Genomic DNA, 26,872 nt, shown 5'->3' on the forward strand with positions numbered 1-26,872 from the left:
TGTTGCAATTTAGATATTTTCGGTCACTATAATTCAATGTAGTTATTGTTCATTATAAGTGATTTATTTGTTAGGCTTAGGTTAATATAAACAATGTCAAGAAACATAGTTTTCGAGGGATGGTTGACAAAATCGCCGCCGACAAAACGTATATGGAGAACGGTAAGCAAAAAGCAACTTTTACCTTTGTTGACACATTGATCCTTGATCGAATTATCTGGGTTTTGGTGTGATTACTTGATTAGAATGTAATCAATAATCAATTTACTTATATTTTTTTGTTTAATCATATTTCGTGATATTTATTTTACCGTTTGTTTATAGAAATGGCGAAGGAGGTGGTTTGCCTTGAGACATTCTGGTGAACTGCCTGGTCAATATTTTTTGGACTACTATGCTGATAGGAACTGCAGGCGCCTCAAGGGCACTATCAACCTTGATTTATGCGAACAGGTAACTAACTAGCATATTGCTCATGCTAATCTTGCATTGTCATAGTTGTTCCACATTTAACTTGAGTAATATTATCAAACATCGGGGTTTTGGGAGCGGGAATGAATTCGTGTATTTATAACTCCGTTTATAGTAACTTGAATTACTTAAATATAGATTAAACTATGTATCTGGCTCCAAATGTACCTAGAAGTGTTATAGTAATGTCTGTTGTTCATCGTTTTCACCCTTTTTGGGCTAGTGTAAATCATTCCCGCTCCCAAAACCCCGATGTATGAATATTATACACAACGTAAATTTTGTTTGCTGACAAGGTTGTTTAGCTTGTTTAGTGCTATACATAGCAAAACATTCAACAGAAGCCCCCAAGTAGAATTAAAACTGTTCTATATGCAAAATATTACATGTCAGAAGAAATTAATAACAGAAAATTAAGAATTACTTGTTTCATATTTAATATTTTTACTTTAACAACACTGAAATATTGTTGCAAATATTTGTCATTTCATTTGTCAAAGTATGTAAATAAATAATGGTCTTGTAAATCATTACATTGGCAACCCCAGCTGTTACATTTGAATAATGTAAAACTTTCCTGGTGTTGTTTGATATTTTCCTCCTGTACTACATGCAGTGTGTGTTTTGTTATGTTAGGTTGATGCAGGGCTTCATATGGAGCGTAGTGGTAGTGGATCATTGGACCCCAAGCTCAGAGGTTCTGTGTTCACTATCCAGACTCAATCCAGGACTTACCACCTAGAAGCAGATTGTGAAGCAGAAATGGAAAAGTGGGTTGATGCAATATGTAGTGTATGTGGCCTGAGAGCTACGGAGGATACTTCCACAGAGAATGGTGAGACCTATTTAAGAATGACTTGAAGACAATTAAAAATAGGTACATATATCAATAAATGATTGTTTTTGCTTTGCTTAGGAGATGTACCTACTTAGGATGGAATTTTAATATGTTAAGGAAGGAATCAAATATGTGATAAAGGTATATAGATTCCTTTGCTTATATGCTTATATATTATTATATGATATGCCAAATAGGTACATATTTGGGTATGTAATATGTATAAGGTGTTACTTTAATATTTGCAGATATTGTAACAGATATTGTGTGTACTTTCTGGAGTATATTTTAGTATAAATCATTTAACTTTTACAATGTTTTTCTTGGAGAAAACTGTTATAAAAATTGGTGGTTATTTAATGATAACTCATTGAACAGAGACTACCTCTTTCCATTAACTGACCTCTTCAGGGCTAGTTTTGCCGTTAAACCATTATGGCATTTAATACATTCAATAGGCTTGTTTCCTACTAGTCAAATCAGCTTCTTTTTAAGAACTGTCAAAACGATTTTCTAATATGGAATTACTATGAAATACTGAGGAGTGACGTCACAGTCAATTCATTAACTTCATATCTTTCTCTTTGACTTATTAAATAGAAATTATGTTTAAACATAACTTCTGTCCATATTTTTCTACTAATTATGTGGTGCTTTATTTCATGCACTGCATAGAATATTTTATTTTAAGTGTAGGAAACTAGCCTATTGTTGACATGAGAGACAGTGTTAAACATCTTGTCAGTTAAATGCACTTGATGATTAGTTTTAAGACAAAAATTGACATAGTTTTTTGTTTGTAACATGAAAAAGAATGTCTCAAAACATTGCTTAATTTATATTTAAATTTAATTGTTTTGAAGTCTAATATGATAAAATATCTGAAAATAATAAAGTATCACATTGTTCAATGATTAAGTATATGATTGCTTAAGACGTAAATTAATAACCTATTTTATTGTAGGTATTTCTTAGTATATAAATTTAAGGGTCCACTGAAAATCGGCGTCGTGGCACTAAGTGCTCCGACACATGCTGAGTGGAATCGTTTTTGGAACAACTCATTAAATGTCATAACCGCAATAATTGTACAAATAATGCTGTTTCAAATAAATAATTTCATTTAAATTCAGGAATCAAAATATAGTGCAATTAGTTTCTTAAACTATTAATACCTACAGTTACTATAATATTAAACAACCTAAATCAAAAAATAATGTCACATATAATGTACAAATAATACTGATGTGTAATGTAAGAGTAAGAGATGATTCAGTTTAATCCTGTAGTAGTGTTACTCATCAGTGATATTGATAAGGGCTTGGGTTGCACCACCGAGGTGTATGAAGTTGAAATGGTGACATTTTAGGCTCTGAAACTACAAGAAAATTATTTTATTTAAGTCTATAATATCTCTTAATTCAGTATGATGCTTGGTAAAGGCCTCATCTAACTCTCTCCATTGGGGCCTGTAATAGGCCACTTTTATTTAGGTAATAAAATAAACTACAATAAAATAAATTCCATTAATCGCGTAGGCGTTTTTGGCTTATTTTAATTGATCTTTAAGACCCCCTCCCTCCCTAATTTTCTATGACAATTAAACCTTTGCCCCCTCATTTTTAAGGTTCCGTACCTCAAAAAGGAAACCACTGAACCGATTAACTTGTTTGTCACATATTTGTAAACTTGTGACCCAAAGACGGGCATGTAATTTAAATAAAATAAAAAACAACTATAGGGGCCACTTTTTGGGGGTAAAAGTGAAAATTAGAAATCAAAGTTTTTTTAAATAGTTTTTTAGCGTGTTACATATCAAATGAAAGAGCGTTAATTGGGCCCCACTTTTTTTATTTGGAATTTTTTATGTGCTTTCCACTCAGAATCGCGAGCTCTTTCAATCCTAATAGGAGTAAAAAAGTGTCCCAAGGTTTTTCTCTATTCCGTTACCATTTTTTCAGTATGGCGGTAACGGAATGGAAGGTCTAAAAAAAATATGAAAATCTTGGGACATTTTTTTCTCCCATCTCGATCAAAAGACCTCGCGATTCTGAATATGAATCGCGTAAAAAATACCCATGTTACAAAAATTTATAGTCAAGCCTAAATTGGACTTAAAAGAAAAAAACTCAAATTACGAATTTCACTCACTGGGGCTGCAAGGAGTTACCAAATCTTTTGAAAGTGTTGAGTGCGTTTGAATATTACATGTACATTCATTTTTGTTTCGTCTTTTTAGGATTCCGTAGTCAACTAGGAACCCTTATAGTTTCGCCATGTCTGTCTGTCCGTCCGTCCATCCGTCCTTCCGCGGGTAATCTCAGTGACCACTAGAAAGCTAAAATTTGGTACCAATATGTATATCAATCACGCCAACAAAATGGTAAAATAAAAAGTGGAAAAAAATGTTTTGTTAGGGTACCCCCCCCCCTACATGTAAAGTGGGGACTGATTTTTTTTTCATTCCAACCCCAATGTGTGATATATTGTTGAATAGGTATTTAAAAATGAATAAGGGTTTACTAAAATCGTTTTTGATAATATTAATATTTTCGGAAATAATCGCTGCTAAAGGAAAATAGTGTCCCCCCCCCTCTAACTTTTAAACCGTATGTTTAAAAAATATGAAAAAATCACAAAAGTAAAACTTTATAAAGACTTTCTAGGAAAATTGTTTTGAACTTGATAGGTTAAACTTATATTGACCGGGATATAGACCGTGATTACCTTTTTATGAAAATAACCGTGAATCATTCAAAACTCTTATTGATAGGTTAAGTAGTTTTTAAGAAAAATACGGAAAACTACGGAACCCTACACTGAGCGTGGCCCGACACGCTCTTGGCCGGTTTTTTATAAATTGTTCAAAATATCGATTATTTTATTTTCAAAAATGACTTAGCGCCCCCAAAGGCGCTTAAGATCTTCTTGTGATGTAAGGAACCCTTGCAACACGAGTCCAACTCACACTTGGCCGGTTTTTGTGTTATGGCTCGTCTATGATTCCGCCAACGTCAAGGTTTAGGAAGGCACGCGTTTTTTGAAGACAGTTGGCCGGTGAGCTCACATTTGTCAAATTTGCCGCCTTTTCAGTGCCATGATTAGGTTGACCGTCTATAACCGACTGTCCGTGTACATGTGATGAGGGTAAACTAAAAAAATCTTTGAGAATTAAAAATAACCGACTGCACACAGCTCTTTTTTTCTCACTTGATGGTCTCATCGGAAGATCAGCGCTTGGAAGTCACCAGCAACACGCTGAAATGAGGCCATTTCGTGGCACTTCATTCCTTTCTGTTTGTGTTGTAATGTGTAATAATTAATCTTGACTGTGTTCACGAATAAATTATATTCTGTTCTCTTTGCACTGCACAACGCAAGTTCTGACTGTAAAAGTTGATATAAAAATAGCTCAGAAATATGTTTTTTTCTTTACGTTAGTGTAACAAAAAAATACACGTGATATGTTCCTAACCCCCCACCCCCCATGGTGATATTTGGTGATTTTTTCATGACCCCCTCCCCCCTATACAGTATGACGCGATTAATGGACGCCCCCTAAGTTGCAATCCAATCCCCAATCAGTGTTAATCTTAAATATATATATAATGTCTCCTATAACAAATTCTTTTCATAATAACCACAACCAACATTATTCTCAAAGCTATTGCGAATTCTTGCCTAACTGGCCACAGCGAAATCCTAATTGAACTCGTACCTAATTACAACCTTGTCATTTTGAATATTGGGTTTAAATTTGCTTACTGCGATTACCTGTCCAATTTGAAGTTTACTGTGATAAAGCTTTAAGCCCCGTATTCATTGTAAACATTTGTTGAGCAACCTTGTTTAATCAACATGTTGCTGAGTTTCTGGCAACATGTTGCAGGCAACACTGGGTGTTGCAGAGTTGCTGACTGCGTGTTGCAGTGTTTTCGCTTGTCGATCAAAAACATCAGTTGATCAACTCATGTTGACGTGTGCATACAGTTCTTGCAACTTTTCTAATAAACATGGCGGTAGTTTGGGACAACGACAAAATAATGCAATTAATAGAACTCTAAAATAATGCAATTGTTTTGATACTCTGAATGTGTAGGAAAGAGAACTATATGAATCTCCAGATGCTAGATACCGTAGCGTAATAGCCAGTCTTGTTTCAGATGAAACTGGTTGACGAAAATTTGTCGCTTTTTTTGTTATTGACGGGCTAATTAACCCTAGAAGATGTTCGAAATCACTTTTTGACATTCTCATAAAGTTAATAAAGGAGCCATCTCCCATTTTAAGATCACTTAATAAATTTTGCCTTTGTAAGAGGTACTTCCGTATCCACCATCTTTTTTTCTTTTTTCGGGGTTTTAGGTTATACGCTAAGATACACAAGAGAGCACAACAACACGACTTCTTCAGGCAACATTTTCACGCAGTCTGCGGTGTGGACAGGAGGTCATGCCGTAAACAAAGTTTCCCGCAACTTTGTGCCATTTCATCAACAAAATTGATCAACTGTTGGTCAACAAATGTTTACAATGAATACGTGGCTTTAATGTGTTTTACAGTGACATCTTAGCTGTCTATTGGTAAACCTTATGTCGTTGCAGTAACGTACACAAATAAATAGTCTTATGGTTTATGATGGTAGTTAGCAATTTATTTTATTGAGTGTAGAGCTAAAAGTCAAGTAGAGCTGTACAGAAAATTAAAAATTCAATTTAAAAAAAAGTAACGATCAGATTAAAAGATGAATACTCTAGATGAGTTTAAAAAAATAAAAATCAGTTGGGGTGTCTGAGGTTTTGAGTGATACCGGAAACACGTTGTATATAATGAGGAGTATCCTCATCACTTTTGATGATGATGGTGACATTAAATAATCAATATTGTCTAGCACTGTAAAATATACTACTAGCTTGTGCTGTAATGTGGGTGACTGGACCAAACTTGGTGTTGTAGTAATAAATAATAAGAATGAAATAATGAACTAATTTATGTATGACAAAATTCACACATTCATCATTTTTACGCATATTGTTTTTTGATAGTGTATATATTACGATTATGTGTACATTACAGGAACATACCAGAACAGCATGGGTCCGATAGCTTTGAACGAGCGGTATGAGTGTCCAGAGGGCACCGGGCCATACATCAGAATATCTGAGTGTGTTACTGGCAGTCGGGCTCAGGTAAACATGATGGTTCATTTTAATTTGACAGCTTATGACATGCATACATGTATGTGTTGACAAGCATGTATTTGTGGTCGGGGACCGTAGGTCTATACATTTGGTTTAACTGTACCTACCTACAAGGTTTAGCAATAGCAAGTTTCTCATATGTTTGATTCATGGACAGCCTACTTATTCCCATGTATGTAGCACTATTGTTATTTAAATTATACACTTTAAATATTAGACATATAAGTATGAACAATTGAAAATAACTATGTTAAGCTGGATTACATAGAAATAATGTTTAATGTTGAGAGTAAAAATGCTTTATATATAATGTTTTGTAGGATTCCCGTGCATTTACGTTTGACCCTCGGAATATCGTAACGAGCAGCAGGCGGGGTTTCGCCGGGGACAGCCGCGGCAACCAGATGTATCTGAGCCAGCCGCTGCGGCAACACAACGCCGAATTCTCCGAGAACGAGTCCAACCTCAGTGAAGACGAGTGCAAATCCCTCAATGCTAGTCACTCCAACATAGGTACCAAATATATTATTTGTGTCAGGGGTTTAAAAAGAAGCATGTCTTTTAATTTATGGTAAAACGGGTAATTCAGGTTGAGTTGAGGCATGATTATTTCAGAGAAATTCAGACAAACTATAAACACCTATTGTCTTAGCATTTAAGTTACGGCTTCAACGTCTTGGCGAGTGAACCGATAAGTTTTACGAATATTAATATCCTCGTCAAAACTGTCTTCAGTTGTGTTTTCACTTCTCTTTTGTGTGCAGTTCAACCTTCGTTCTTAAAATACGCTCATCACTATGGATGTAGTCATGAGAAAGGAAGTATCGCATGTGCAATGTATTATTCACATATCTCCCACTTAATTCTTGATACATAATGTTGACATGTCGAGGGCTCAAACGTAAATGTTGAATATTTGTTTCTTACAGGAGACTGGTCTGTGACAAAATCTTTTACTAAATTGGCAGTGGGCCCAAAGAAAAACGGCATCCCGGACGATGGTGAGTGTTTTAAATATTCATTTCCCGCGCCCGCGTCACTCGGCACCGACGGCGTCGACGAGGACCTATTGGTATAGTCAACCAATTTGGATCCTTGGCCACTGTAGAACCATTTCACAGTAAACATCAAAGTGACTTCTATGGCAAATAAAGCACGGTGTCAGTAAGACAAGGTTCTAAAGTGGCCTAGGATTCCAAATGGTTGACCATGTCTGGATATAATTGGTAATACCTACTTACATAGTATACTGAAGCTAATAGTCTCATATTGGTTTAGATAAAAAACGCATTGTAATTTCAACAAACATTCTCTTACAGGGCCACCAGTGCCGCCTCGGCCGCCTAAGACTTTAGGAGTTACGTCAAAGAATAACTTGCAAAGAGATGCCTACCTTGGACCAAAATACAACGAACCCATGGGTTCCAATGATAATGTTTTTGTAAGTATTATTGGAATTATTCAACATAATCTAAATCATGTTTGAATATACTTGGAAAAATAATTGTATTGAAATAAGATAAGATATCTGAATCAATAATTAATAGTTGTCTGCAACTCTGCATTAGCATAAATAGGTCTGTTTAGCTATTAAAAGCGATGTCTCGGACATTGCACCATAAATCGTCTGAAAGAGACGCTAAGTAGTAGTAATTATACTCCAATTGCTAATTCGAGTCCAAAAAAACCGGCCAAGGGCGTGTCGGGCCACGCTCAGTGTAGGGTTCCGTAGTTTTCCGTATTTTTCTCAAAAACTACTGAACCTATCAAGTTCAAAACAATTTTCCTAGAAAGTCCTTATAAAGTTCTACTTTTGTGATTTTTTTCATATTTTTTAAACATATGGTTCAAAAGTTAGAGGGGGGGGGGGACGCACTTTTTTTCCTTTAGGAGCGATTATTTCCGAAAATATTAATAATATCAAAAAACGATCTTAGTAAACCCTTATTCATTTTTAAATACCTATCCAACAATATATCACACGTTGGGGTTGGAATGAAAAAAATATCAGCCCCGACTTTACATGTAGGGGGGGTACCCTAATAAAACATTTTTTCCATTTTTTATTTTTGCACTTTGTTGGCGTGATTGATATACATATTGGTACCAAATTTCAGCTTTCTAGTGCTAACGGTTACTGAGATTATCCGCGGACGGACGGACGGACGGACGGACGGACGGACGGACGGACAGACAGACATGGCGAAACTATAAGGGTTCCTAGTTGACTACGGAACCCTAAAAACTACGACAGATACGTCAATGTCACAGCTGTCAATGTCACTTATGTCACTGTCAAAATACTTTTCAGGTTTCGCCAACCTTCTACATTCTTTATTTGGCACGTAAGAAATCCAAGAATACTTGATGATAAAATTGTGAAGAAAATTCGTTTTAGTTTTTTTGTTTTAATTCTCATACGTCAAATTAGTTCCACCGGTCGCCACTAATGATAAATGTTGGTAATTCGCATTATATTACGTGTATATGTGACAATCAACATCACCTTCATTCACGTTGCTAATAATAATAAAACTTAAACCAGAAAAATGTATGCACTAAAGCTGCCCTATCTCAGTCAGGTGCAATTTTCGCCAATGTTTATTAAATTTGTCATTGGAGTCTAACAACCCATTACCAATATTAGAATGTTATTGCTGAAGGGTAGCACCTGAACTGGCTCTCAGAATGGCGCGTGGCGAAGTCAGGGGCTCACGAAAGATATTTCCTTAGTAACGAGTGCCCAATGTATCTCTGAGACTCCTCAGGAGATTTGGAACCATAAATTGAAGAACATTACTCAAACTTACATACTCTCTTTAAGGTAAAACAATAGATCATTACATGTGCCATTTTTTATCTAAAAGGTTCATAAGTGTCGGTTGTCAATAAAGCGCTACTTGCATATTAACGTCTGTCTATCATATATCAGAGATGTAGTCTGTATATCTGTGTATCATGCATAATAGTAAATTCAAATACAGTTTGACAGACCATGGTGTCATGGCCGCTTCCAAAACAATGGCGGCCGTGGCAACCATAAAGCCCAATATACATTATTTCGCTGATTAGCTAATTGTAAAATATATGTATAAAAAGTTGGTCACAATATCTATATCATCAATAGTTTGTTCTATACCGCAAAATATAGCACCAAATGTTATTGATACCTGAAGTGATACAAGCGCAATACCAACTTTACAACTAAAAATCACGGAAAAAAAGAAAGAAGATCGAGCGTCCTAGTATTTATGTAAATAATAAAAGACTATTAAATATATAAATCAAAGGATTGAAATAAATAATAAATAAATTATCTTGGCGTGTGTTTTTATAAAAAAGGATTATACTATTTTACAAACATTTTATTGCAGTGGCAACATCGTAGTAGTTTTTTTGGACTCGAATTAGCAATTGGAGTTATAGTTGTCTCAATTTATATTACTTCATCTGCAATTAAGTCGCGATTTCATATGAAATAACAATAGAAACTTGCCTTTATTAGATATGAAGCATAAATACCATTTTAATAATAATAATATAATAATACTGTTGGCTTCGGCCCCACGCACGCCTTTCAAATGTCCGGGACCATGAGGTCCCGAAGAGAGATAAACGAAAGACATACAAATAATAATAATGTTTTTGTGAATTAAAATGTAAATTTTTATATACACGTTGTAAAATACCTAGCCTAAGAAGGAAAATAAATATAAATACTGAGAATAATAATATACTTTATTGTGCACCACATATTAAAATGAGATTACATTAATAAAACGATTAAAACTAGGTAACAACAGGCGGTCTTATCATGATTATGATGATTTTATGATGGAAACTCGTTTTAGCACTTGTTTATGTTGATAGATGCAGTGTACGTTGGGAGTGTCGGGTGGAACAGGCGCGGCGAGGCGTCGCTCGCCCGCCCGGTTCCCCGCGCCCGCCGTCCTCCCCGCGACCGCGCCCGCGCCCGCGCCGCTCGGCACCGACGACGACGACGAGGACCTCTCGCCCGGACACCCGGTAACTTGCTCTTGCAATCCACATTCAAACTGAAAAGTTTTATTCCTTTCTCACAAATACATAAGTCTACATGGCAGATAATGATAAACGGTTATCGAATAGCTAATTAGGTTTCATAAAGCGTTTATGAATAACTTGAACTGGACGCGCCGCCGCCGCTGTTGTCCAAAACTGTTTCATTTAAGACGCTTCAGGAGTGAAAATGCTAAAATGGAAAGAAGCCCCCCTTGCAATTTGCGAAATTTAGTTAAATATACTAGTGTTATTAACTAGATATAAGTATCGAAAAAAATTGTCCTTTCAGAACAACTCAGTTCAAAGATATTGCGAAAAAATCTTTAAAATCGAGGTTCCGCTCTCGACTTTTTCTTCCTTCAAAACTTAATAAATCGTAATGAAATTTGAGAATCTGAATAACACTGTGTCGGACCATTCAGTTTTTTTGGCTAATAGTTACCAATTTTCAATAGGTACCACACCTTTTTTTTTTGCGCCATAATCAATGAGGCCGTTTTTGGAATTTTTTGATGGGCTCTAGCGTCTTTAAAAATAAGAATATCAAAAAAATCAAAACGGTCCGACACATAAAAATAATAATAATCTGTGTTGAAAAAAACAGTGCTCTATCTTCAAAAACCAGGGAGGAAATAGTCGAGAGCGTTTGTATGGAGAATTGACCCCTCCTGTATCGTCTTAAACCTCAACACACACAACATGTACGTTCAGAATATAGAATCGAATGGATCCATGTTGGAAAACAGCGGCGGTCGCTCGACGCGCTACGTGCCGTGTGCGTTCAGTGGCCCGTTTCTCGAAAGGTACAAGCCTTGTATTACAAGTGTGTTTCCATGACAATCCATACGATTTGACAGTTCGCGCACTTGTAATACAAGACTTGTACCGTTCGAGAAATGGGCCGCTGGTCGCGGCATTAGGCCCAGGTGTGCTAATCGCATTCCACAGATTGAGTGTCGTTGCCACTGCAATCGCTGTAGACGTTACGGAGTTGTCTGCTATTGTATAATATATGGCTTCCCAAAGCTTTAACAAGTAATTTTAATTAAAAACACTTCCCAAAGTTTTAACAAGTAATTTTAATTAAATTTGAGGCCGCGCCGAAAATTGTTAATAAAGACGCCACGAGCATCTTTGACTCAGTTAAACACCGTTGCATACAATACTTTTTCTACGACCAAGCACTTATTTTGAAAGAAAATTGTACATCAACAAATACCTACTTTCAGTCATCTTAGTTATCTAGTGGACCGCCTACCATTTTGAATATGCAGTTTGAGTGCAAACATGAAAATAAAACTGTCTATGGTATGGTTCTTTTAAGCCTGGCCACTAAGACGAATCGAGCCGAGTTGAATCAAGTTCTCATACATTTGAATGCGATTCGACGCGTCGCCAATGAACGCAGCAGAAAACGAAGGAGTCTCGACTCTGCGAATTGGTTTGTTAAGTTGGTAGCAATGTATTTACTGAACTGTAACAGCTATATCGTGCTACTGCTACTAAATGTTTTCAGGGTATAGACTAGATAGACTTGTCCTGACATCTTTTATGAAGGGTTTTAAAGTTCTATGCACGACCTTGTAACTCACGAATAACAGTACGGGAGTAGAAAAAAATATAATAAAGTCTTCTCTAAGCAAAATACTCTATCTACGGTACGGTATATATATACCTAAGATACATTCCCTTCATCATTTCGTCACTACTTTAAAAAAATCTCGTATCTCACGCTGCTTCTCAATGTTAAAACGCAGTAAGTCTATATGCATTCCATACATACTTACTACAATTTTCTTTTCATTGACAGACGAAGATACAAGTTTTTTTTAAAGTAGTGACGTTTTAAAATGTGTACGTTTTCATTAACCCATGACATCCGTGTATTTGGTCGAAAGGTTCTATGATAAACAAAAATATATGTAGAATTATATCTGTCCATATTGATTTCAGTCAATGCAGTATTGCAACGTGAAGTCTCTGCCGCCGGCGGTGGACCGCGCACTCAAGCCGCGCCACTCCAGCCATAGCATAAGCCACCTCAACAGCTTCTCAGGACAGGTGAGATAGTTACTCTTTTATAAAATCCTCCCTTTTCCTCCTGTGGGTGTCGCTGTCGTAAGAGTCGGCTGTCGGATATGTCTTCAACTGTGATGAGGGCGACGGTGATTCCTAATAATTTTGGCTATAGATATTCGTTAATAATGAAGTTTTGGTTTTCGTGACAATTTATTAGATGTATTATTTTTGGTAATTATACCATATTTGAGGGTTTACTGGTGAAACCCGATAAATCGAGATAATTTGTCCTTGAAATAACAACATTGTGGAAATTGCACATAAGTTCGAATTTCAAAAACCAGTTTGTTCAATTTATCGGGTTTCACCAGTAAACCCTTATGATCCAACTGAAAGTGTACCCGAAAGTTAGTACCGATCTTTCAACATCGTTCACTTTAAACTCCTGGGCTGTATGTATGCTGCTGGGCCACAGACCAACCCCTATAGACATCCATTACAAGACGACTCGCGGTCGCCAGCCTTCCTAGTATTTGCACTGATATAAGCGCGGGCGCTCGCCGTGCCCGATCAGTAGCGACCAAGTAACAGACCCGAAAGCAGCGCGTGTTTTTCGCAGTAAAAAAATTGAAAAAGGGTATTTTGATGTCTTAAAGATGTCCACCTGTAGTGTGAAATGGTTTGGAAAGGTAACAAGAAGCTCAAATTTAAAAACAGACGTCATTACATTCCACATAAAAGTCATATTTGTAATTTATTCAGAGCCGGCATAGGTCAACTTACATTGGCCACTTACGCGTCAGTAGAGGGACAGTCCCTTTCATCTGGCGCGACTGCCCGCCATCCCTGAAACGGCCAATCACAGCGCGCTTAACACATTCCCCGCCCGCTCCTCGCACCCCTGGCACTGGTGACTCGTATCGCGAACAAAATATACAAGATTGCTACTTTGACGTACTTTCGCTCTCTGGACCACCGCACCGATAAACTACAATTTTTCTTATAAGCAGTCACTATTTTCTTTTCTAAAATTTTATTTGACGGACCTATGGGGCGTCCACTTCGAGCTTTGTCTTGAATTCTGTGTGTGTGTGGATTGAGTGAGCACCTTCCGAAAATAAAAAAAAATATGCTGATCATTTAGTAAAAGTTCTAAAACAATTGTAAAACGAATCTCTGAATTTGTAAAAAGATAAATCAAAAGATACAGCCATTAACATGTGCTCACTCAGTTCTCACAAACTACCAACGAAAACAGTGAATATATTCATTTAACATATAATATTTATATACTAACATTTAGTAAAAAATAGGCCAACCTACCTCTATAAATATTAGATCACCTAGTGACGTATTAAATTTTTTACAAATAGTTTCTTATGCTCACTCAATCCACACACTTTTGAAAAGCCGAATTTTGATGAAAAACATAAGATTTAGACCGCTATTATATGTGTATAGTTTAGTAAAAGTGAAATGGGAATTTGTAAAATACAAAACGAACCACTAACGTGTCAGGTTTTTTTATAATAAATTTTTGTAAGTGCTCACTCAGTCCACACGTTTTGAGAAAGTTAAAAATGTAATTATCTTACGATTTGTAGCACCTAAGACACTCGAAAGTACTTCAACATTTAGTAAAAATTTTTACTAAATATCCACCATCTAATATTTTATATTCGTTGTCTGGTTTTAAAGATATTCAGACATAACTTTTCTCATACAAATGTATCAAGTAGGGTGACCACACTATGTCGGCTCCTGATTTTCCCCACCTTCCCATTGTCATATTGAGATTGGGGAGTTTCGTTCGTTCAATTTTGATAATATTAAACTAATACCATATTAATTATCCATCTGCAAACTGTTTTTAGGTTATGTTCTTGGCCTAGTGATGATGTGTATTGTGTAATTTTTATCGACGTCAGGATAATAACCATATCGACATGCATGCATTAAAAAGGACATGAATGATAATTGGTAAGAAACAAAGAATATAATACTTCACTAGTAAGAAACCAGAACCTGGTAATTTAATCGCGCTAACAGATGAGCGTACTGGATTTGTAAGTGGGAGCGAGAAATAGTTTATCTTTTCTCGCTCCCACTTACAAATCCGGTAAACTATTATCAAAATTGAACGAAACTCCCCAATCTCAATATGACAATGGGAAGGTGGGAAAATCAGGAGCCGACATAGTGTGGTCACCCTACTTGATACATTTGTATGAGAAAAGTTATGTCTGAATATCTTTAAAACCAGACAACGAATATAAAATATTAGATGGTGGATATTTAGTAAAAATTTTTACTAAATGTTGAAGTACTTTCGAGTGTCTTAGGTGCTACAAATCGTAAGATATTTACATTTTTAACTTTCTCAAAACGTGTGGACTGAGTGAGCACTTACAAAAATTTATTATAAAAAAACCTGACACGTTAGTTGTTCGTTTTGTATTTTACAAATTCCCATTTCACTTTTACTAAACTATACACATATAATAGCGGTCTAAATCTTATGTTTTTCATCAAAATTCGGCTTTTCAAAAGTGTGTGGATTGAGTGAGCATAAGAAACTATTTGTAAAAAATTTAATACGTCACTAGGTGATCTAATATTTATAGAGGTAGGTTGGCCTATTTTTTACTAAATGTTAGTATATAAATATTATATGTTAAATGAATATATTCACTGTTTTCGTTGGTAGTTTGTGAGAACTGAGTGAGCACATGTTAATGGCTGTATCTTTTGATTTATCTTTTTACAAATTCAGAGATTCGTTTTACAATTGTTTTAGAACTTTTACTAAATGATCAGCATATTTTTTTTTATTTTCGGAAGGTGCTCACTCAATCCACACACACACTTGAATTCTGTATTCATTGAAGTATATTTCGAACCGGGATTAGCATTAAACATTAATGATTTTTGAACTAAGACATTCCTTTTGTACAAAGGAGAACCTCAAAAAATGGTCTGACTAGACGAAAACATGTGTATCGGGGCTAGTAGGTACTCAAGGCTCTCAAAAAGTGTAGCTATTTTGAGTTATTCAAATAAAACAACATGAATAGTCTGAATTTAATTATGTATACAGGGTGTAAACCTAATACGGGCGAACCTCTTAACGGTGGTGAGTATAGGACATAAAAAATAGAATGAAATAACTTTTCTTTAAGCAATATATTATGGTAGTGGAAAACCGCCTCTAGAGCTTTATTTGTGTATTTATGTAATTTTATTACATACACGCGTGAAGCACGTTGATATGTTTTAAACTAAGCAAATATTCATCAAATCAGGTATTATGTTGATCCCTAAAAACACCCGAAAACGTTTCAAAATCAATTGTCACATATAACTTACCTATTGGGAAACCACTATGCGTAATATTTATCTTTGGCACGTCTAATCGTTAGCACGCAACCTACGTCCGCGCTGTCAAACAAAATACTGTCTTGCGATACGAGGTCGAAGCATAGTCATGATGGCGGTCGTTTTGACCTTGTATGGTTACTCGACACCATTAGGTCGTAGAATTAAGTGTATATTACGTAAAATTGACTTAAATACCATTACGTCGTATTTTTAGGTATATTTAACTTCTTAGTCGAGCCGACATTTTGTTTTCTTACAATCAGACGGTGTTATTGTAAATTGCATATTATAGGTATGTTGTAATACTAAAACGATAACATTTAACGGTGTTTTTATTGTCATTTATATGATAAAAATATATATAGTTAAGTTAATATAATTACAAACACCGAACACAAAATTACGAAACCTATTTACAAGCAATACATACTATTTATGAGCTTTAAAATAAGTAATACTTAAGTATTTCGAAAGCCCATCAGTACTTTTGAATAAAAACCTAACATACTGCACGAGAAATTTTTCAGCGCACAAGATTTCATCGTATAATTCCTGCGTAATCGACCTAGATAATTAGTTTACGTAAAGTAATGGCCGCCATTCTCGTTGCAAAACTCAAGTTAGATTTTTAGCCAGACATTTTTTGTGAGCGAAAAGAAAATACTCTCGTAATATGTTTGTCTCTTTCTTTGCATGATACCTCGTAAAAAAATAACCTTTTTTAGTAATTTAATGGTAAAAACCACGTTGAAATAACGTTGAAAAATGGTAAGTCTTACCAATTTAGTACATTACAACCCATGGCACGTCGTGTCGACGTCGATTCCACGTCGCAAGAATCACCTAAGTGGCGACCATTAGGTCGCAATTACTTAAATTACGTGGAGTCGACGTAGCCGGCACGTGCTTTTTTTCCCCACTTTGGTCGACTCCACGTGGATTCGAGGTCGATTCGAGGTAACTCATTTTGGTCACTGTCAGATTTGCGACCTATAATAGGTAGTTTTATCGATATTTTTACCTAAAATGTTTGCTGGGTCTCGGTTACCTCACAGTTACCGCCTGTCAAAAACGCGACCAGTCGACCTGTCATATCCCACTCATACAAGCGTAGTACGCGTTCACCTACACGAGCTTAGACTGTGTGCTAGGAACGCGCCTCGTTCATATATTTGATCGCCAGTGTCCGAGGTGTGCCTTGATATACCTATAACCCTTACAAAAATGGTGCAAGGCAGCTTTTGTCGGTGAAATGCTGTTAATTTGGCGGTCTTTTTTGGTTAATAACTATTTTCGGCACTCGTTAACCAAAGTACAGGACGCAGATCTGGAATAATAAATATGTCAAGTAAGAATTATCCATAAATTAGGCAAATCATATAGATAACTACTATTTCACAAGATGTATTAAGATCAGGCCCCGTAGCCGAATGGCATTTCTCCGACGCCAAACGAAAACGAAACGTAGTCCGGCTCTGTCGCGCCAATTCGCAAGAGCGACAGGGATAGACATCTACTAGCGTTTCGTTTCGTGAGCGTTTCGTGAGCGTTTGTGCCATTCGGCTACGCACCCTGATGTATATATCTGACCTATCATATCAATCGATCATTTCATGTAATATAATAAGTAGTTAAATTCAGACTATATAGGAGTATGTTGTTTAATTTGAAATACTCTAAATAACTACACTTTTTGAGAGCTTTGAGTACAAGCTGACCCGTACCGTACATCAAGATCGCCCATGCCACGTCACTTTCATTATTTTTTATCTCGCGTTTCGTAATATACAATACAATACAATACAAATACTCTTTATTGCACACCTCAATACACGAAACAACATAGCAATAATAATAATATATTTATATAACAAACTATATATTTTTATAAACTACATAAATGTGGCTTTTCATTAATATTTATTGCTTTTAGATATATATTGTATAGAAAGAACAAAATAGGATAATGTTTTAAAAAAGTTATCACATTTTTTTTTTTTTTTTTTTTGTATTTTTTTAATTTTAAGTACATTAATCAATAAAATAGCCATAAAATACAATGATTACGGCTTTCGTGTGTTAAAAATAGTGATTATACCTGAAATCATTGACAAAACTTATTGAAATGAGCATTCAAATCACCCTATCGGGCGATGTAAATTATTTTTTATCACTCGTCTTATAATATATTTCTATAACAAATTATACATTTTCTAAAACTAGATAAATGTAGCTATTAAATAATATTTTTTATTTAGAAAAAACCATTACAGTTTTCATAAAATGTGCAATAATATGTATAAAAAAAATATCGTTTTCAGCTTTTCCCATTTTATCTTGTATTTTTGTTCTAAAATACATTTTTTTTGTTCCAAAAATGAATTCCTCGTCCTTCATTTATCCGAAAATTATATATCGCATGCCCTATTTTGTATAGTTTTAGAGAAATATGGTTTCAAAGGAAGCACGGAGACGCCAGCCTTCCCCCCCTCCTCCCTCCTAAATTAAGGGGGGCTCTCGATGCCTCCCGATCTTTATCTACTCAGGGCCACCCAATGAACAACTGTGCCAAGTCTCAGTGCTTAATCATAAAATGCAGGGTTCCCATACAAGACATAGCAATAGCGTCCCCAGTATTACGCGACAACAAGCACTAGACGGTCTTCCCGTACTCACCGCGGGGGGACGGTCAACCCGCCGAGCCTTAAAAAATGTGATTTTTATCACTTAAAATTACCTTATTTCGCCAAAATATTAAAAAAGCTTTGTAAAATATAATATTTGCTATCCCATAGGCCCATGCGCATTACGCCAGACTACATTAATTATAGAGTTTTATCCACTCAAACTTTATTTCAAATAAACTATGCCGGTCTTGCCCGCACTGACCTTAAATCGAATTGTCTTGATTTTCTTTGGACGTTGTTTAATAATAAAATTGTATATTAAATATTACTTGTTATGTGGGAAATTGAGTCTTGAGGGATATAGTCAAGTCTGTGCATGGAGTTATATGAATAACATTTGATGATTCAAGTATTGAAAGTTTGTACGGACCCTCGGTGGGCGAGTCCGACTCGCACTTAGCCGGTTTTTTAGGGTTCCGTAGCCAAAATGGCAAAAACGGAACCCTTATAGTTTCGTCATGTCCGTCTGTCCGTCTGTCCGTCTGTCCGTCTGTCCGTCTGTCACAGCCGATTTACTCGGAAACTATAAGTACTACAGTGATGAAATTTGATGGGAATATGTGTTGTATGAACCGCTACAAAATTATGACACTAAATAGTAAAAAAAAGAATTGGGGGTGGGGCCCCCCATACATGTAACTGAGGGATGAAAATTTTTTTTTCGATGTACATACCCGTGTGGGGTATCAATGGAAAGGTCTTTTAAAATGATATAAAGTTTTCTAAAAAACATTTTTCTTAAAGTGAACGGTTTTTGAGATATCAGCTCTCAAAGTCGTAAGTATGTCCCCCCCCCCTCTATTTTTATAACTACGGGGTATAAAATTCTAAAAAAAATAGAGGTGATGCATGCTAATTAACTCTTTCAACGATTTTTGGTTTGATCAAAGTATCTCTTATAGTTTTTGAGATAGGTTGATTTAACTGTAATTTTGGCAGGTGTATAAATTGACATAATAAGTTTATAATATTTGCTGCTACGGAACCCTTTGTGCGCGAGCCCGACTCGCACTTGGCCGGTTTTAAATATTATAATTCTGAAGGTCAATATAATAAATAAATAATGAAATATGTATATCTACGATTAAAATTGTTAAATAACTATTCAATAAATAAATAAAAAATAAACGTTGCCAACATCCGGATTCGAACCGGGTATCTTAGCGATGTTGAAGGTGCCACGGACACTTGACAGATCATGGTCGAAAATATCACTTGGTTGTCTAAGGCGCACTTGCATCAATCACTTAACTCAGGGTTAGTGGGTTGTCATCTGTCAAATTCGATATAAAATGGTGGGTTAACCCTCAGGTTAACCCTCCATTTTCGTTGGTGCAAGTGGGCCTAAGTGGCTTGTCAATTCCTCAATCGGCTTTCAAATATGAATCTAAAATGAATAGAATTTTTTCTGTAACAAATAAACTTTCATCCTCCGCGCCCCGCCTTCTAGGTTATATTATTGAAACATTCCGAATCTAGTGAATGCAAGAAATTTTAATATATTGCAGTTTTAACGTCTAATGAATCGAGACACAATTGAGCTTAATATAATTATTTCGGATTGGATGTCATATTTTTTGTTGTCTTCGCCCCATCCAACATGTCTTGTAAAATTCTTTGACTTTTTAGAAAAAATGGTAATAATTCGCAAATTGTGCACAGTTACGCCACCTTTTAGTGCTTGGTCGGCAGGACAGCCCGGGACATCCACCTTAAAATTATTCGAAAAAACGAGCCATACAAATTAATTTATATTTTTGAGTTGGTCTGCCGCCTCGGCAGCAGCGCCAGCCCTTGCTGAGGTCCCTGGAAGATGGGACGGCGCGAGAGTGTCCACGCACGTGGCATCCCAGAAGAGGGGCCGACCCAGCTTCCAGGGAACCAGTGTCATTCCGTCTGGTCTTTTGCCGTCGTCACGCGCTGTACCTGTAGGTTCTAGAACGGACGGCGTTCCGGCAGAGACGAGGGCTCGGCGCAGTATGTCATTAAGACTTGCGTGGCGCGCCGAGCGGCCGGCACTCTTGGTGCAAGAGAGGCCATGGGTGCCAAACTTTGTCACTTGAGCGCCGCAGTGACAATGGTGTGGGGTCACGCATGCCGCCCCCAAGCGCAGCGATACCGCAAACCTAAAAGTACTGCTTGTAAGCAGGGTACCAAGATTACTGGAAGGGAGTGCCTGCAGCCATGCGCCGGATTCCCATTTCGCACCAGCAAGGAGACGAGCTCGCTTTGCAGGGCTAGGCCGTTTCATAGAGATTATCACGTACTAGCAAGCAGAGCGGCTCGTCCCAATGATGCTGCGAATAGCGCAATTCGGGCGGGTCTTTGTTTGGGCAGGCAAACTTCCAGCAATCCACGGCTTCTGTCAAAAAAGGTAGAGCCAAATAAATGGTCAGGGTTAGTTTTTAGAATTTGACAACATACATTTTGGATACTGAAACCGGAAGAAAGAAAGGCGGGTAGTGCAATACTAGAATTTTTTGCGGATCCCAATACCACCGTGTCTGATGGGCAAGGTAGCTTGGGTCCATTGGCGGCTGTCAAAATGAATATTTATAACAGAAGAAACAGTATTTTGTATGAGTTTATCTAGCTTGGCTAGGGTTGTAAATAGAAAAAAAAACCAAATGTTTTTTTTTCAGAATTATGATGTCGAAAAAAAACATGTAAAAAAACCGAGCACCTTGGTGTTTTTTTTCTAAATATTATTTTTTTTTCAGATGAACAAATAATACGACAATAACGGTTTTTCGTGAGTTGTAACGTGTTTCAATAACAATAACGTACATTTTAATTCAGTATACAAACGTTTATTGGGGAATCCCCGATGCGGCGTGTAGCGTGGAGAGGCGGTGGTGTTGCCAACAGTAAATAGTGATAACTACAAACTACAGATTTCGTAAATGTTACTTTTATAAGACCAGAAATTAAAGTTATTTGATTAAATTCGTTTAATAGTTAACATTAAGTCTAAAAAACCGTATAAAAGTATTAACTACTTTGCAAATTTTGAGATTTCGTACTTTAGAAAAAAACATACTCCAGAAAAAAAACTGCAAAATTTTTTTTCACGGACTGTTTTTTTTTCATGTCCAAAGAATGGTTTTTTTTTCAAGCCATATTACGTCACAAAAAAACCGTTTTTTTACAACCCTAAGCTTGGCCAGGTAGGGATATTTCCAAAATTGACAACATAGCAGGGCATACGAAAATTTAGGGACAAATAAACAAAATGGTTGAAGTGACATCACTTTTTGCATAAGAAATTTTTGTGGACAAAGCTCTTTTTGCATATGTATGAATTTTATGATGTCGATCTACAAAATGGATAATTGTAAAAAAAGCCTTTTAGGCAGTATGAAATATTTAATAAAGGTGTTATTTTTAATTTGATAATATTATGTCAACTTTTTTTTTGTGACAAATCAGGTTTTGAACACAAACTCATCATTTGTTGCTTTATTATCTAACCACTGAACAATGAAATAAGTTATAAAAGGCTTAATTCATTCTTCAAATATTTTTGGTACTGGCTCATACACTTCTATTAATCTCTTCTGGCCAATTGATTTTTTTTTGTTCTGCTTAGTCATGCGGGGCCTGCTTTTGAACAGCATCCCGTGTTTAAGATAACTTTCATCAAATTAAATATCGACTGGGGGGAAAATGTAATTGGTCCATTTTTTCCATGTTTTACAAATTATTCAGTACAGGGTGACTGGTAATTCGATCTATTCCTTCAAAGGGGTTATTCTATAGGTTATATGCAATGTTTTTGGCCCAGTCAACTGGGGGTCGAAAATGAGTAGTTTTGAGTTATGCAAGTTTTTTTTTTCAAAAAAATTCTACCTCTCGGCCTATGAATGCAAATTGTAAAAAAAGTAAGTGAATTAAGATAACCATTTCTAATTTTTTTTGTAGCCCATGAATAAATGATTAAATTCAACATTAAGTCATGTAAAAAAAGTTATGCATGTAATAGCTATAGAATAACCCCTTTGAAGGAATAGATGGAATTACCAATCACCCTGTAGAGTGTCCACCGGTTACATAAGGTAGGCGTATTCAGTGGATACATGTTAAAACTCAACATCATAGTGTAATAATGGAAAAAATGCATTAGTTATTATTGTCCCCCCGTCGAGATTTGCCCCGCTGTACCTTACTAAAAACACCTCAATTTCACATTTTTCAGCTTATTTAGGGTAGAGTGTTGCCTTAATATAATGTTTTTCATTTCAGCCTCTAACACAATTCCACCCTGTAGAAGTGAGAGCGGATACGCTGCAGTACTTAGACCTGGACCTTCAGACATCAAAGCCCTCTTCAAATAAGGTATTGTGTAATAACTAGTTGGTTTATTTTCGTCGTTCTGTTTCCAGATGTAAATTTATAATTATGTTGATATTAATAATACCATGTTTTCAGCCACAACAACAGGTGCCGAGACATACAATTGACATAACACACGGAAAATCCCTGTCAGAGGTGGATGCGGATACCGACAGCTGTTACAAAACCGTAGACTTCTTGAAGACGGAGGCGTTCAACATCACCATGCAGGACGCAGAGGCTTCGCGGAGCAACCACACTCAGCATCTTAGCCCGGTGGGACACTGACCCACGGCCCTCTCTCCGCCCGCTCCTCAGTCGCGACGACGACCTCGGACCCAAATGGAATTCGTTCACGGTATACCCCCGTCTCCGGTGGACTCGTCTTGTTACCAAGCGATAGATTTCTTTAAGACGGATGCGCTCTATATAACCATACAGGACGCGGCAAACTGCAGGCGGTACCACGTTGAGCACCCGAGTCCGCAAGGCCAGCATGGCCCTTGACGCGTAAATGCGGCTGAGCCGCACGCGCGCTGCTGCCATTTCAACTGTTTCGATAAATGCGTACAAGCATTTCAAACACGCCGACATTATTAAAATTTATATAAAAAATCTTTGCTTTACCGAAAGTTATATCTTATCCGACCTTATTTTTAATACTAGGTAATATATATTTCAATATAAAAAAAGTAAAGTGACATGACAGGAGGTAGAGATATACAGAGTAAAAACTCGGTGAGGTCATCCTTAGCAGAACACCATTATAATAAGCGGGGACAAATATGGGCAATATGTCGGCGTTGTCAGCGTGTTCACGGAGAAGACCACGCAGACAACGTCCGTCTTCGAAACGTCGGAGGATAGTTTTGATAAATAGTAATAAATATTAATTGTGAGTGTTTATCAGTTACTAAGATGAAAAACAGAAATAGTAGCTCGACGTTTCGAGGTGCTCAATGTGCTTTAATTATCTATGATTTAAGACCTAATTTTGTGACTAAATGTCTACTAGTAATCATTTCATAAGTACTATTTTAATTGTAATGTCACGAGCAGGTAATTAATTGTGGGCGTGCCTTTATAAACTTAAAAAAGTTAGATTGAAATAATAAAAATAATGTTTATCTTGTATTAAAAATAAGTACTTTGGAACGACGTTACATATTTATAATCTGCATCTGCAAATATGAGCAATGTACTTAAATAGGTACATACCTAAAATTTGTATTTGGCGTCAGAAATAATAGTTCGTTTTTGTATAAGGCAAGCTTGTTTAACGCACGTGCCATTATTGATACTCAAGCCAGCGGAAGATGTAAACCGCGAGCGTAGCGGAGTGGTTCAGACTGTAGAAGCTGGAGCGTTGCGAGGGTTTCAAGGCATGTAGGTTAAACAAATTTTGCCACCGAGTGAAACAACATTTTTCACCACTACAACACGAGGAAGTTATTAACTGTAAATCATCGAACTACATCAAATGCATAATTTTTTGTACAATATATGAATATATGATTCAAAACCACCAGCTAAACGTCAATTCTACCAGCCAGCTTTGGGCATCAAGTTAAAATTTGTACGAAATCACTTACGACTTTGCACTTTTGTCGATAAAATGCAACTTTGTCATTTGTTTTTGAAGTAATAAGATAGCCAGTTGGTGTGGCGAAAATGTAAGTTATGCTTAGGTAATAAACTTTAATGTACTGTGCAGTGTATCTCTTAAAAATACGGCGTGGCGTGTCTCAGAGATTTCCTTCAGGAGGATTGGTCTTTAGGATCCAAAGATAGGTTGTTTTTATCTCTATTTAAAGAGCTTTGTCACTGTTGTGTGTGTCGCTCTGTACAAATATAAATACATAATACGTTTTATCATCAACTTAATCCGTAACGCAACGAGTTCATATAAACTTTTAGCAACCTCAGATAAATATCCTCAGGTAGTGAAGATAGGTGTGAGCAGTTGATCCACTAATACTTTATTTCAAGCTACTAGGTCAAGTTTGGCAACATCAAAAAGTGAAGTGTGTTGTGACGTCAGAAAGCTTTCTCTTAGTTATTAGTCCACTGTACCTGTTAAATAATTCATGTATACTTTGGCGTCTCTGTACAAATAATATGCTTTAACATAAATAAAGATACGCACAATATAAACGGCACTAACTTTATCATAATGACTTTTCGAGGAGAGAGACTAATTAAAAACTTTATATGTCAGAATATAGTTATTTAAAATGTTATATGTAAACATTTAACTCTTGTTAAATATATGTATTGGGCTAAAGTCCATCATAATCGAAGTATTAAACTTAAACGTAAGTGTCTTCCATATAGATATGTAATTATTTATTTTCACAGAAATGAGTAACATAATTCACATAAAAAACAGTAGCAACCTAAATTTTGCAATGTACTTGATTTGCTAATTAGAAACGAACTAGATGTCCTTAATGAGTTGCGTCCATTTCATGCACGACATGCAAGAATGGATTGAACATAGCTATGTACATTAACTTGATTTGACATATATGTCTAGTATAATTTTATAATAACATATACTTATGTACGTTCCTATATGTATGTATTATGCAAAATACTTGCAAACACAATAAGTGTAAGTAACTGTAGTTAGTCGTGCGGTACAACTGGAGCACCTGTCAGCGGAAATACTTATTGTCAAAAGAAACGCTATTTTTTAATGGACTTAACATACTCACTGTCCTACGTGAACTTCGTACTCGATATATTTTACTGAAATCTATGCACAGTCTAACAAATGTGACGCATGTACCAATGACTAAAAAATTTAATTGAATTGCACGTACATCGTACATACATGACTACATGAGATATTTTAAAGTTACCTATCTAATCCTCTTCGAGTCTGTGCACATAAGCGAGTACAATAGCGTAGAGGACCTGGAATTTCAGAAATAAAACATTGGTAAAGTGATTCTGTTATGACCGGTTGCACCAACCTTTAATTAATTAGTCGGTATTTTTTTGCTACTTATAAGTTTTTTTTTCAAACACTAACTTACCTTAAATTCTCAAATTTCCGAAAATGCTGCTAGGAGTTATTATCATCATTTCCTAACCATTTACGCCGGCCGTAGCTTGAGAAATTAGGGTAAGTTAGAGAGACTTTCAAGCGCATGGTAAAAATTACGACCGGCGGAAATGGTCAGGAAATGATGATTATCAAATCCATACAGTCTTTTCTATCACATATATAAAAATCAACCTTGAGAATTTAAGGAAAGTTAGTGTTTAAAAAAAAACCTTATAGCAAACTAATGGCCGACAGGTGAACTAGGTGATATGCAGACATTAAATGTCGATGCGAACTCTACATTATCCCAAAGTTTCATCCTTGAAAAAATGAGGAAGGTCTGGCGGCTCCTGGGCTATAGTCCATAAGTTCATAACAGAAGGGTTCTTAACTCCTTACGCTTCATGAACAATAAGATTTAGAAGAATATATTGCACATGAAGCATAAGGGCCTTTCTGTAATGAAAAACCACATGGGGTTACTGTCCTGGTTTCCATCCCGCTATAATTTTCCATGAACACAACATTGGATTAAGTGATTAAGCAATAAGTCTATCTTCAAAAATAAAAGCAAATAAGTAATATATTCATTTGCTATTCCGTGTATGGCCGAAAAATAGATTATGTGGACAGAAACTAGCACAATAGCTCTATACATATAGGTAATAATAATATAGGTGTTATCAAAAGTGTCTTGTAATGTGATTGAAACTTATGGATACATTGAACGTGTGATGTGAAGTGTCTTAAAGAAATAGGTCAGGGTCTGAGAAATTCATTATTGTCTTATACATACATATACAAATTAAATAGTAGGACTAAATTACTATTCATGTGCAATTCTGATTGTGTG

General features: G+C 36.1%; 1 protein-coding gene across 2 annotated transcripts; it reads left to right on the forward strand.

Annotated features, from left to right (window-relative positions):
* On the forward strand, positions 1-26,872 carry LOC125241082 (GRB2-associated-binding protein 2). Of its 2 annotated transcripts, XM_048149395.1 has the most exons (11): positions 1-162; positions 325-453; positions 1,108-1,306; positions 6,386-6,498; positions 6,831-7,023; positions 7,440-7,511; positions 7,830-7,951; positions 10,381-10,536; positions 12,505-12,612; positions 22,878-22,970; positions 23,064-26,872. In XM_048149395.1, the coding sequence occupies exons 1-11, from the start codon at positions 94-96 to the stop codon at positions 23,253-23,255; spliced, it is 1,446 nt and encodes a 481-aa protein (XP_048005352.1). In that variant the 5' UTR covers positions 1-93; the 3' UTR covers positions 23,256-26,872. The 2 variants fall into 2 exon arrangements, with proteins under 2 accessions (XP_048005352.1, XP_048005353.1); XM_048149396.1 differs by lacking the exon at positions 10,381-10,536.

Source organism: Leguminivora glycinivorella, chromosome Z (genome assembly GCF_023078275.1).
Source record: "Leguminivora glycinivorella isolate SPB_JAAS2020 chromosome Z, LegGlyc_1.1, whole genome shotgun sequence".
NCBI classification, from domain to species: Eukaryota; Metazoa; Arthropoda; class Insecta; order Lepidoptera; family Tortricidae; genus Leguminivora; species Leguminivora glycinivorella.